Below are 14,334 nucleotides of genomic sequence, written 5' to 3'. Positions count from 1 at the left end.
AAAGCTGAAAAGGAGAACTGTCTGAGCCAATCAAGAGTGACGTAAGGTTTGGAAGTTGTTGCTATGGTAAACCCAGAAATCCTAGCGACGGGTTGTATATAGAAACGGTGCCGACATCTTGAATTTCACACTTCTAGAGCATCCTCTGCATGATTCAGTATTTTCAACAATCATGGCTCTTCCTTTTCTGCCAGGACAAGTTTTTGATCGAAAGGTATGTACTCAATGGTTAGACAGACTGGTTTTATACACTTCTGATCAATTTATGCTCTAAAACCCGTTTTCATACATTCTCCATCAACAGATTGGAAAGACAAAATTTCACAAAACACATCAGTTTGACTATCGTAATGATGTTTCCGTTTATGTCGGAGAAGATAAGTGTGGAATAGGTAAACGTTTAAGGGTTCAGTTTTTATTCTTTTGATATTCTCATCAGCAATTTGGTTAAATTTCTCACTGAATATTCAAATCTCGTCTGAGTTGTTTGAAAAATTATTTTTTTAAAATGATGTACTTTTAAGGTGGTGATCCTTTGCCGGGCCAAAAGTTAAAACCAAGACACAGTGCTTATCCAAAAGGAATTGGCCCTGAGGCTCCAGCATGGGTTGCATTTGATAGACAGGCAAGTTATAAGAAGCGAATAAATACATAAATAAGCAATGATTATTCATTTACTTAAGTTCAGTTGGCTATTTAGACAGTGGAGTGAATTACAAGAGAACCCAAACAAACTCAAAAGAATGAAAAACTGCAAAGTGGTACAACGCAGACAAGTTGACTATTAATTTTAGACTTGCTGTCAAGCTATTGAACCAGCGACTGCAGAGAACTATTCCAACTTACAATCCACCCCTGGCCAGTTGTTTGTAGGGTTAAAGCAGCATCTGTTGGATTGTTCTCTAACCAGGTTTTAGGAGCACTTGTCTATGAGATTGCTATCTTCCCCTGAAATAACAAAAGCCAGATTTGTGATCCATGTTAAATGCAGAAAGCAGACCAGGGGTAAAAATCAGTCAAACTGTAAACACAGACTGGGGAAAAGAACCCAAACCGAATGAGCAAAGTGATCCTTGCACTTGGCTGGACAATTTAGGCAGTTGTTGCTTTTTATAGAACCCAAACCCTTACCTAATACGACCCTTAGGTGTAAGCCTAGCTTGCGAGCAAGCTCTCTCACAGGGTGCGTTTGAGTGGGCGAGAGAGCTTGCTTGCAGGCTAGGTTTACACCTAATTTAGGCCTAATTCTGTGAGGAGTGGGTTATTTCTGCAGTCTGTATTTTGCACTACTGGGAAAGCAGAGCCAGAGAAAGGGTCAGCTGGAGGGCACTGGTAAAGTGAGGCTCGGCAGCATTTGAGACAACCAGGAAAGAGACTGCAGAGGAGAGACGTAGAAAGAGGAAGGCTTCAGCCTTTCGGAGCCCCCCTGCCCAAGGATTCCCATGCCCAGGGTGTCAATGAGTATGCAGATCAAGGATAGGCCTTCACAGCCACCAGAGGGCTTGCCGTCAGGGACAACCTTCCCTTTGATCCCCGGACTTGAGGAACCAGCCATCATTACACTGACTGCTAGAGTTTTGTTTATTTGAGTCAGTGATAATACTGATAGCTGACTGTTGTTGAATGGGTGTGGTACTCACCTCTCCATTTTATGGCTGCAGAATTGATATTCCATTGATTTCCAAACTGAGTTTTAGTAAAATATTGAAACTCAGTATGAGTTATCACCTGTACTTATTAAAATTAATTAACGTATGTACCTCTGTTGATTTGTAAAATGTAGGTTTTGTGTTTTGATGCCTTCTTTCAAGAGGCTGTTCATGAAAAAAGAGAGGAACAATACAGGATTAGGAGGTACAAAGCCTTGAGTCACTGCTTAACCTGTGTGTCTTTGTTTTCCGGCTTCAAAAACAAAGAAACCAATGATAAAAAAAAACTGTGTTTACATAAGTGTGAAAGTTGTGAAAGGAGTTAAAAGGGCTGTGTCTGACTCAGCAGTGCAGTCAATTGTTTGTAGTTTTACCAATGCCCCAATTCGTTATGTAAGTTAACACTAACCCAGAAAGTACAACTGAAAACTTTGAGAAAGATAATGTCTGTCAAGCATAAACAACAACAGAGATAAATTTTTAGAAACTGTTAGGCTGACCGGTTTTCAAAAACTCCAGTTGCAATCCATTTTAATCTTTGTCAATTCCGCCCATCCCTACCTCCTTTTGTATTTGCTATGTCATTCAAACCTTCATTCATTGTTTTAAATAGTCACTTCCCAGTCACCGAATTTTGCTAAATTTTATGATCACAGGACTTCCCTTTTAATGCGCTTTTTGACTTCATCAGACTCATTGTTATGATTGTCTTCAGGTGTAAAATCTACTTTTATTTGGAAGATGACAGTATCCAGGTGATTGAACCCAAAGTGAATAATAGTGGAATTCCACAAGGTTTGTTACTACAGATTTGGCTTCAAAGCTGTCACAGTACTAATATGTTGCTCAGTCCAGTACATTTTTGTGGATTGAGGTGCATTTCATTAAACTGAGCCCTCCCTTGTGCATTTTATGCCCAATTAACACAGGGATTTAACGCGAGCATTGTCTTCACATATTGCAGTCTTTGCTTTGCAAGGATTGTTGATTGCCATGATCTTGGATTATCAACCATGCTTAATTGAATTTTAACCAGAACAGAGGGCCCAGCAAATTCTTTATATAATGTCTTCATATTTTATAACTTGTGCTGACATTCATCTACAAAATGTCTTTGTACATCCAGATTAAGGGTGTGTTTGATTGACCGTATTCCGGAATAGGAATACTTGGAATAGAAGTTAGAAATCCTTCACTTTTATGGAGATTCACATTCAAATTGTCAAACACATGCTAAAATGTTATTATGCATATATTTATTATCCTTCTTGCTTCAAAATGGCAGACATACCGTTTTAAATCATCACTACACATATTCTTATTCCGGAATAGGGTCAATCGAACACATAGTATAAGTCTATTGTTTGTCATTTACAGGGACACTAATTCGCCGTCACCGCATTCCACTACCTCCACCCAATGATGAGCAGTTTTACACAGTAGAAAATTTCAATGTTGGTCAGGAAATCATGCTTTATTCTCGCACATTTAAAATCACTGTAAGTAATTGCTTAAGGATTGGAAATGTTATGTGGATTGGACTAAAACTGGAAAGTTAAACATCCTGAAAAATTATTTTGGTTTTTGTAATTCATAGGGTTGTGATGATTTTACCCACAATTTCCTACGTAAACTTGGAGTCCGAGTTAATAATCCAGATCAGATCCCATCTGATCCATACACTGACCATCGTAAAAAGGTTTGTTCTTTAATTAACACATTTACTGTACCTTTCAAAGCCTGCTCAGTGAAGAATAAAGCCTTAGTATTTAAAAATAGAGTAGTGGTAGTCAGGAGCTGACATAGTAAGATAATGGTTTGGGCTCCTGTTTGACAATGACTAGTTTTTTGGATGTTTTGTGCAAGACGTTTCGGCTGTTGCTTAAGCCTTCATCAGTTGCAATATAACGGTAGCATGCATGATTCAAATAACAGCGCGTCAAGCGTGCGCTGATGAAAATCCGCATGCAGTTTCTTGAAAACGTAGCGCAAGACTTGTGTGCATGCCAGAGGTCTATTATCTGTGAAGCAGTTACAAGATTTAGTGGCCATATGTGAACCACATTATTTTCTGGTACTGCTTTTGCAAATTAAATGATTGATTAATTCTAACTTTCTTTCACATTTTAGGAGGTTGAAAGCATGCAACCACTGCGACCATATGAAACAGAAGACACTCTCAGGCAGTTCCTGCTGTTTGATCGTAATGTGTTGCGCTTTTACTGTCTTTGGGATGACAGTGACAGGTGAGTATCTTTGAGTTCCCCTTGCAAAATTTACCATATGCTTCGTAAGGGTTTTCTTTAGACAATTCCTTTTACGTTGTTGACCTGTTTTTGGCACCATTTAGTTTCTTCTCTTCCACCTGTACTAAAGACAATGTAGCCAAGTGTCAAAGCACCGGTTTGGAGTCCTGCTCTAGATCTTACCACTTGCTGACACTTTTCTGGGTACATTGTGCGTGTACTGTCATAGTTTCAGTTCAACCTCTCTGTTTTGCTTGTAAATAGCCAACGAGTCTGTCTCCTGCCACCTGGGATTTTGTTACATTTGTCTCATGGTCCTGAAAAGGCCCTTAGAGAGGGGGCCCTTATTAGTTTCATATTTTATTTAATTCATATAAATTTGCTTGCTGTAATTTTTTTTACAAATCTCTCCTCAATATGCTTCACAGTAATTTCATGACCAAAGTCTCTGAGGTGCCGGTGGCTGTTTATTTTTTCTAGCATGTTTGGTGATGTCCGTGAAATGGAGCTGCATTATTTTCTTGCTGACGATACTGTGGAGATCTGTGAAAGAATTCCAAACAACGCTGGTAGAGATGCTGTTCCTATGTTCCTTAGACGTCAGAAATTGCCAAAGGTTGGTTAAGTCTGTGATGTTACCTATAATAACTGTTGACACAATGTTTTTATAGCCATTATTTTTTTGTATATTTAGGTCAAATGAGTGTTTTTATGATATCAAACTGTCAGTTTCTTGTTTTGGCAAGGAACCTACTGCATTAAGGCAGCCTGGAGAGATAACTGGCAGAACAGTTCTGAATGTTTTTGGACCTATGGGACATGGAGGAAGGTGGATTCTTGATAGCTTGAAGGTAAATTCCAGTTTTTAGGAAGTCCCATACTTAAGAATAATTTACATGTACATTAACATGTTGATGTCAGCCCTATTTCTTGATAGCATTGGGACAATGAAAGATGGCCACAGCATGCAGTTGGTGTCCATGTATAATTCCTTGTGCAATCAGAGATAGTGAAGCATTAAGTAGCTGGTCAAATTTAACAGCACAAACACCTGCAAGTTCACTTTCAACACCCAAAATCTAAAACTGAAGTTCTACTTGTACAGTACATGCTCTCCATGCACGACACCATGTTTATGTGGGCATTTTGGTGATTCTATCATCAACCAATTCACTCCTCCTGTCTTACTACAGTTTTCTGAAGAAAAAGACCAAGATTTTGAAATCTGTGAAAGTGAAGCAACAGGATGTCTCTTCTGAAGTGTTAGTCACTGCAATTGATGTAGAATGTAATTTTACCTAACAAATAAATGCTAAATATACTGACCGAGTTCCTGGAGGGGGATTGGAAACTAGACATGTCAAAGGCCTTTTCGTGAAAAAACTAGCAGTACGGCCCCACCATAAATTTTCAGGATTTCCTTAGCTTAGTAATTATGTGTACAAATAAATGGTTAAATCTGTCAGACAGGTTTTAATTTGCAGATGACAAAAACGTAGATTTTCGAGTATTTTGATAACAACTGAAAACATGTCTGATAGATATTTTTAAAATAATATTGTTGATGGTTTCATCTTTATATTGTTTACTAATGCCCAAAATTTTAACCCTGGTCTTGTAGCTAGGTTTTTAGAAAAAGGCCTTTGAAATGTCTAGTTTCCAGTCCCCCCTCTAGGAGCTCAGTCACAAAATTTAGCATTTTTCCCTGATTTGCATTTCATTACATTTTACATCACTTGCAGTGACTGTTACTTCAGAAGAGACCTCCTGTTGCTTTAATTTTACAGATTTCAAAATCTTGATCTTTTTCTTCGGAAAACAGTCTGTAAGTCTCATTTCTCGGGAGTCAATGTTTTGTTTTTTTTTTTCTCTTTCAATTACATCAGACTGGTGCTGTTCATACTGATTATTATCATGACAGTGATCTCACTCTTGGCTCCATCATCAATGTTTGGGGACGAAAACTCATCATCTGCGACTGCGACGAGTTTACCAAAGAGTATTACAAGTCAAAATATGGAGTTCGTAAGTGATATTAAATTTTCTCTGGCTTGGCTTTTTTTTTTTTCAGGTTTTAAAACAAATAGTCAGTATTAAAAGCCTGTTGATTTCTCAAATGCTAAAATTTCTGTAATTCACAGTGGAAACTAACCAAAGAATGCAAATACTTCACTCTCTCGGATATTTTTATATTATTTCGTCATGTTTTGTTTTCTGTTATTGAAGTTTTAATGGAAATTTTGAATTTTTTTACCCAAACATCCTTTGCCCAAGCCCTACATTGTAAAATCTGTCAAGGGGACCCTAAATATCTGTACATTAATTAAGTTTTCCCGGCACAGATTTTTAATGTGTGTAAACTGACCTGATTGAAGGCTTATTGTAGACACCAATGTGTGTTATAATTTATAATAATAATATCGAGGAGTGTGCAGAATTGGAAGTTTGCATTGCAAGTCAATGATAGGTACTGTGATGATATTTGGGAGTGTCATGCTTATTTTTTTCTTGTGTCTGTAAAAGGAGGCTTGTTGCTGAGTGCAGGCTGTTGGCTAATTTAATGAACCCTTTCAGCCCCGAGGGGGCCCACACTGATGCCTAAAATTGTCTGGCATTAAACAGAGTAAAATCATAAGTTTCAGTCTCAGGAGGGCAAGAGTTAAGTTGAGTGGACCTACAATCATAGACAAAACTGTTGGGGAGGTTAGCACTTTTGACATCTTCATTGCTTCTCTCCCCTCCCCCCTCATTCAATGTTGTGAAAAACTGAATGGTTTTAGTGGGAAATTGTTGAGTTACCTTCCAACATTGAATAGGGGGGTGGGGTGGGGGGGTGTATAAGAGAAGGTGAAACTATTTCTTTTGCGCTTTAACAGAAGCAGGTTGAAATACAGCTCTGGTGCGTTTCATTTACATAACCTACCCAACTTCTTTTATCTATGATTGTAGATGTTGTTAACCTTTTCATGCCTGAGGGGGCCCTCGCTTACAAATAAAATTGTCTGACGTTAAACAGAGTAAAATCTACATGTGTCACTTTTGGAAGTGAAAGGGTTGCTGTAACATACTAGCTGAAGGAAACCCTTTCATTGATTTTAATTGAACTGAATCACCTAGATTAAGAGTATTTTTTGAGTGGGTCACTCATTCAAAATGACGGGCCAGATGTGAAGGTCTGAAAACACCAATGACCATTGGCAGTTTATAAAGTGTTTTCCTGTTTGCAGAGAGTTTTGAAAGCATCAATTTTAAAGCTGATCCAGAGCCTCTGCCACCCAGAGAGATTCCACCTTACAATGGATTTGGCTCTGAAGAGGACTCACTTGCAACATGCCTAAGCCTCAGGCCTAAACCCACTAGACGAGATTTCAAGAAGTTTATGGAAAAAGACAGGTAGAACTGCAAGAGAAAAACTTATGAGAAAAAATCTATTATTTATCATTTATAAATTATTAGTAATAATTATTACAAATATACAAGAAATGCTATTCCTGTGTTGTCCTCTTACTATTATTTATTTACGTTTTTGTTTTATCTTGTCTTGCAGGAAGGGATTGGAAAGCAATGTTCTAAGATTTGTGGCTCGGCTGGACACCACAAGGCCAATTGATGTTGACCGAAGGTGAGGAACTATATTCCTGGTTAGCATGGTGTAAAGTGCCAAAAAAATGGCTCAAAAGTAATAAAGCAGGTATTCAGGAGGCTTTGAAATTGTGACAGTGTGGCGTTGATGGTCAAGTATAGTAATTTATATTTAGGGTTTTGTTAGCACCCTTTCTTGAATGAACGTAGAGTGTTGTTTGATAGTGGGTACTTTCAAACAGGTGATAAGAAAAAACATGCTGCTTTAATCATCCCCCTATCTTTAAAAAAAACTGATTTTTATCCTCCTACACTGTACTTTCAGCGACCATTTCTTCTGAAAAGTTAAGGTAGTTTCGAGATGGGGTGTATAGGCGGCGTTACAATAGTATTAAACCTTAATTTTTTTTATAGGTTTATCATCTCATATTTCTTGTCTGATGACACCATCCTTGTATTTGAGCCACTCCAGAGGAATTCCGGGATTCTAGGTGGAAAGTTTTTGGAGCGAGGGAGAATCAAGAAACCAGATGCTGTCAATTATTTTGCTGCTCAAGTAAGTTAATTTACGTGTATTTTTCACTCAGTATGGCCCTTAAGATGGCAGAGAGATAAAGAAATCCTCTGAATGAACGTTATGTGTTTTGTTGTGTTTTTCATTTCTTATTAAAATGCGCCACGAAATCCTTTCCACTTGAAAACAACCTACAGAGTAAACGTCCCCGCTTAAAATCTCTTCTTTTAATCCACATGTTACAAGTCAGACATTACTTGCAAAGGGTTTCCTTTACTGGCCACACCTACGACATAGTGAAACAGTCGGATAGTGATTTACTCAGTGCACAAAGTGATACTGCCTTCAAAAACCTCTGCCCAAATTCTGTAACATCTGTTTTCTAGAGTTGGTATGTTTCAAGCAGATTTCGTGGTGCTAAAGGTACATGCCCGTAAAAAGCTACATAAGCTCTGATGTTTGTCCTTAATCTTTGTGACATTGCAGGACCTTTACATTGGCGCAAATGTTGAGTTCCACAAATTCAAGTTCATCTTAATCGATGCTGATGAATACGCTGTGGTTTACATGGAAAAACACGCAACAAAATTCCCTCAAGCTAATGTGCGATTTATTCTCCCCAAACTCAAACGAATCTTAGACCAAAAATACGAGGAAATCAAATCAGAGTTTCAGAGGTTTGATGATGAAAACAGCGGTAAAATACCTGCCAAAACGTTTAGGTGAGTATTTCTTATTTTCTTTTGTTTTCTTTTAAATGTAAATGTGAATTTTTTATAACTGCTTTGTTTATAGTGGAAGGGTACTAAGTTATCAAGCAAGTTTACAGGCACCCAACTTTTAATAATCTGAAAGAAGCAGAAACATGATTAAGAACGGCAAATAAGTTGGCTATTAATTTTACAAATTGTGAGTTGAATCCGGGTCAACCGGAAACAAATCCAAACCAGGGACCCGTTTCTCGAAAGTCCCGAAAACTTTTCTGGCCCGAAAAGCCATTTGTGAAATTTTTGCTAACCGCTTGTTTCGGAAAGCTGATCTTTTAACATGTTTTCAAGCTAACTAAAAGAAATGTGAAGTTTGACGACTTAAATCCTCGCCGTTCTTGAACGGTTAGAGAACGGGATTTGAACCCGGGGCAACCGCATACAAACCCAACGCCCTGGGTATCGTTTCTCGAAAGTCCCGAAACTTTACGGGCCATTTTCGGGTGTCACAATTCCCTTTGTATCTCAAGAATGGAGAGGATTTAAGTCGTCAAACTTCACAGACGAATTTCTTTTAGTTAGCTTGAAAACATGTTAAAAGATTGGCTTTCCAACGGTTGGCAGTTTCACAAATGGATTTTCGGGGCCGAAAAGTTTTCGGGACTCTCGAGAAACGGGCCCCAGACCACTGGACGCCGCCGCCGCCTCTGCGAATTGTTTTTGCTTATAGATGTTACCCTTTCTCTTTTCAGTTAAAAAAAAAATGCCGAAACATTTGACTCATCTATTGTCACGAGTAAGCAAGAATGAAGATATCGGATGACAAAAACTGCGTTGCGTACAAATAGTTTTTGCACCAGTGGGAACATTAGGAGCAACACTCTCCTTCCAACGACATGAGCCTTAATCTTCGTCACCAAAAACCCGTACATTCGTTAGTGTAGTATTTCTGTGGTGTTCTCGGGAATTACATTGTCTTTGAAAGCAGTCTCCTGTCCTTTCCTTTCCTTTCCTGTTCTTTCCTTTCCTTTATTCTATGCGAATCCCGAGTGAAGGTGTGGCCTTTTTGAAGTCATGTCACTTTGTCTCCATCTGTCCTCCATGTGACCCTGTGCTTTTTTTTAAGGACGGTGCCTATTATTGTTATTGCGCATAGTTGCTGCGCATCTAGAGATACTCGGGTTTCCAATCGGTGTTGCTTACCAAGACAGTGATATTTTTGAGCGGTTTAAAACTATCCGGAGAAAGTAGATCTTAGAGTATACAAAAAGAATAATTGGGGGTAACCATGCATTTTTGAGAGATAATTAAGCTTCAATGGGAAAGAATGCCATACAATGCTTTGTATTTTAAAGCTTTTTACAAATATTATTCATCAATCATCTTTGAAAAAATGCGTGGTTACCCCCAATTTGCTTATGGATTTCAGTGACACTTGTTAAGATCTACATTTCCTGCATAATCATAAACCGGGGCAAAAATACCTTGGAATTAGTAAGCACCGCTCTTAATATGTAATTTTTTTTCATGTTTCAGGGAAATCATGCAAAGGTTTGGGCGAGGCCTGTTGACAGAGCACGAGCAACTGACTGTTGCCCGGCATTATGGAGATTCTAAGGTCAGAAGAGCAAGTATTTAGAACGTACTCTTGTCACCCGTTTCAGATACACTCCAATGTTTAACTCGTGTCTTTTAACTAAGTTAAGACTTGTCTGTTTTTAGGTTGAAGAAGACGACCTGCAATTGTTGGTGGTTGCAATTCAGGAACAGTTAAGGAAAGATAATTTTGAGGATTTTGCCAACATGATGGATTCGTGTAGACACGAGGACGTGCTTGGGTGAGTCACTCCGACTCTAGAACTTTGTTGTTTCAAAAAAACTTTAGCAAGACCCGCAACAAGGACTGCACCACATTATATTTCCGTGCTGTGTGTTTTTGAACGACAAAAATGTATTTATCATGTAAACACCAATGAAATACCAAGTGAGCTTTCGCGCGAAAACATGATATCTTCACACGTGGAAAGATCACTGTTGCTATGGTTATATATAAAATCGCTCCTTTCGATGCTTTTCTTGAAATGATTTAGTATTTTAATAAAAGGATATTACGTGGCCATTTGGACCACTGCCCATAGGGGCTTTTCAAGGCCAACGAAACACAACGAAACGACGGAACAGAATAACGACAACAAGAAATGTTAAACTCCCAACTGGCCGGAGGCAAACCAATTGGCTATATACAAGTGCAGCTGGGAAGTTGAACCAGGGACTACCAGGATCAAATTCAACGAGTGGTCAGAGCGTGTCTTGAACCCGGGATCTCCTGATTTCAAGGCAAGCGCCCTAACCACTGTGTCACACTGGACCACGTGCGGGTTATAGACGAAAGATATGTGATCCTAGAACTTATCTGGACAATTTAAGCAATTATCTCTTAACGACACCGGAGAAATTCAGTTCTCTTTAACGAGATTCGAACCCATGGCCTGCTAACCCTAACCTTAGAACCTCGAAGGAACCATCAATAGTACGATTTTTCCTCCGACTGGCTTGGAAAGAAATAGCAAGAAAGTCGCTTTCTACAGCAAATTCCGGACTGAACTGATGTGGTTCTGCATTTTTTTTTGTAGCACTGGATTCCTTCCACTTCAAGAACTCCACAACACGAGCAAACGCTTCATGGTTCCTGTTAAACACGACTTGCTGCTTGCTCTCTTGGAGAGAGTTGAAAGAAATGACAAGGGTGAAGCTAACTATGAACAGTTCCTTAAGCTACTCAACTGGAGAGACTCTCCGGGTAAGGCTCACGGACGGTTGAGTGAGTGGGGAGGGGAAGGTGGATTGTTGCTGTTACGTTGACTGTTGATGAAACAACTTTTCGAGTTCCAAAGTAAAAGTTATCAAGTTTATAGGCACAATCAGTTTTCCATATACAAAACAAAATCATGCGTCAGACGTGTTTCCGGGCCGAGAGAAGCGACAACCGGAAATTCGTCTGCGAGCGCAGGCTATGACGTTTCATGATGAGCTCGATTTATTACTGTTTCGCCCTTTTTTTTTCAGTTTCTTCACAGAAATTTGTCCCTGCAGCTGCTCCTGACCCAAAATCTGTGGTGAGTTTTGATACAGAGCAACATTGCTTTTCTTATTACCAATTCAACAGCAATCAGGATCCATCCGTTTCCGATTTCTTTGGCTCAAGTCCGATTCACTTGGTAACACGCAGGAGTGAACGCATATTCGAGGTCACACGATCAAAGATAGTGGCTGGTCTTGTTGGATCTTTTGACTCGTTCGCTTAATTCGTTCGGTCTTATTTGATACGAGTAAAACATCTTAAGATTTATCCTACCTTTTTGTTCTTTTCGGGAAAAAAATCTCTTATGTGAAAATTCGCGATCGATAGCAGCACAGATCTTTTGCATGCAGGTCAGTGACTGTTCGTTTAGTTAGTTACGCCTTGTATTTGCATATTCCTGTGATTCGACGCTGAAAGTTTTTTTTTTTACATTTTAAGGAAGTGGCTCATGGAATGTCTTGGGTTTTAATTCTTTCTTTCTTCTTGTTTCAGCAAAGAACGGGTCCTCAGGACTTGCCTACCTTAGTATGTTACAAGGATCTTTTACAAAGCCTTCTGGGAATAGAATAACTACGTATTCCATCTGCGCAAAGAAGTTTCAAAGATTGTCCTGCTGCGGATTTTTTGTAATGACAGATCCACGTCATGAAAATTCAGTGAGAATGAGACCCCTGTTTCTTTCTTTGCAGTATTTTACTTTACAGAACTGTGCCAAAAAAGTAAACGAGAAGAAATACTGTCGTTCTTAAATTGTAAATACAAGGCTCAAATCGTGACGACAATAAAGACACATTAATTAACACTTGTCATAAAAAGTTCAACCTTTTTATCACCAGCTGATTGGGGAGCTTCTTCGAAGTTAATTTGGAGGGGGTGGGTGGGGGTATAATGCTCCTAGTATGCATGCCCAGAATTGAAAACTCGTCATGGTTTAAGTAATGAACATTTTATCAAATTCAACCGTAGAACCTCGTGTTTTCCGTCTATCAACATAACTCAGTCAAAAACGAATCAAACAGAGAAAAACATCTAGAGCCGGATTTACGGACATGACGCCTCGGGATTTTTCATTTGAAGTTCGATGAACGACGTGCGTTCTGCACCCTAAGTCAAACCAGGTTTTCTTTCCTACCTTGTCGACAGGGGAGGATAGGACAGAGGACTGAAACTAGACAAAACGGGAAGAAAGGAGGGAATGCCTGGGTTTGAGGCTGGCAAAATGTTAGTATTCGAGTGCCCGTTTCTCGAAAGTCCCGAAAACTTAACGGGTCATTTTCGGGTGTCACAATTCTCTTTGTATCTCAAGAACGGAGACGATTTAAGTCGTCAAACTTCACAGTAATTTTTCTTTTTGTTACCTTTAAAACATGTTAAAAGATCGGCTTTCCAAAACAAGCGGTTGGCAGTTTCACAAATTGCTTTTCGGGCCTGAAAAGTTGTCGGGACTTTTGAGAAACGGGCCTCAGCTGACCCCAGTTGTTCAAAAGGTGGATAACGCTATCCACCGGATAAATCACTATCCATTGGATAGCGCAATTGATTTCGCTATTACTTATCCACTGGATAGTGATTTATCCGGCGGATAGCGCTATCCATCCTTTGAACAAGTGGGGCCTGGGATTAGCCTTGTTTTGGTGTCTCAACTTTACTTTGGTGCGATTCGAAAGAAAACACTCCAAAAATATGGTCAGGAACTTGAGCTTCTGGACATTGTCAATAGCTTTGCAGTCAAGCTCTGGGGGCGCAACTAACAATGGCGAAATTTACAAATGCTGGAGGACGAACAAGTAGACTAATGAGAGACATTGCTTTTCCCCCCCCCCCCCCTCCCCTCAGCAAAAAACTTGGGACTGCGATTGTGACGTTACAGGATTTAAACTTTAGTTTATTCCCCAGAGCCTCGAGATGATGCCTTTTGTTAATACATCGAAATTAATCTATTCACATCTTCTTTAGAGTAAAGCTCTTCCTACTGACTGAAAAGGAAGAAACAATACGGGTGACGAGAAGTATGTTTGCGTTTTTAAGGATTCAAGTATTTGTGGATAACTTCGCTTTCCACAATCCCATAACACAGTACGTTTTGGGGAACTTTTCTGCATTAAAACAATGGCTATCCAATTCAGTGAAGCATAACACAAATCCAAGATTGTTTTTATTTGAGAACACCCTGTAACTTTCAGCTTGATGGGTTAGTGAAAGACAAATAAACGCCATTTTGAAAACGCTATTTTCGCTTGTTGACGTGGACTCACAAGAATACACGCGCGCGGCGTGTAGCGTGAAAGTGAATCCTGGGATAGCCTTGTTCCCAGTGCCCATCCCGTCATGTCCTGTCGATTGTGAGAGACTGCGCATGAGGACAAGTTGGCCTTCGCACTCAGCTTCCGGTGGCTAAGAAAACCAGGCGATCTCAGGAACAAGAAACGCGTAAGTAAATTTTTACACAACTCGTGATTTGAGAGAATCCGTTATAAAAATTATTAGACAAAAAAAGGTGGACAGTTTGAATGGAGACAGAATTGCTTTAACATTTAAATCCAATAATATATGG

At 39.3% G+C, this 14,334-nt stretch overlaps 1 protein-coding gene across 1 annotated transcript; it reads left to right on the top strand.

The window, feature by feature from the left end:
* The first annotated feature begins 81 nt into the window (after window positions 1-81).
* On the top strand, window positions 82-12,595 carry LOC138029655 (EF-hand domain-containing family member C2-like). Its single transcript, XM_068877363.1, has 20 exons — window positions 82-214; window positions 305-392; window positions 525-625; window positions 1,784-1,854; window positions 2,365-2,444; window positions 3,027-3,148; window positions 3,247-3,348; window positions 3,780-3,895; window positions 4,376-4,511; window positions 4,642-4,746; window positions 5,782-5,920; window positions 7,123-7,288; window positions 7,443-7,517; window positions 7,892-8,033; window positions 8,478-8,713; window positions 10,235-10,316; window positions 10,421-10,536; window positions 11,332-11,498; window positions 11,765-11,814; window positions 12,273-12,595. Exons 1-20 carry the CDS (start codon window positions 173-175, stop codon window positions 12,348-12,350), a joined length of 2,214 nt encoding a protein of 737 aa, XP_068733464.1. The 5' UTR covers window positions 82-172; the 3' UTR covers window positions 12,351-12,595.
* Window positions 12,596-14,334: the final 1,739 nt, after the last annotated feature.

This window comes from Montipora capricornis, chromosome 13, assembly GCF_036669925.1.
Source record: "Montipora capricornis isolate CH-2021 chromosome 13, ASM3666992v2, whole genome shotgun sequence".
NCBI lineage: Eukaryota > Metazoa > Cnidaria > Anthozoa > Scleractinia > Acroporidae > Montipora > Montipora capricornis.
This window is presented reverse-complemented; position numbering and strand designations above follow the sequence as displayed.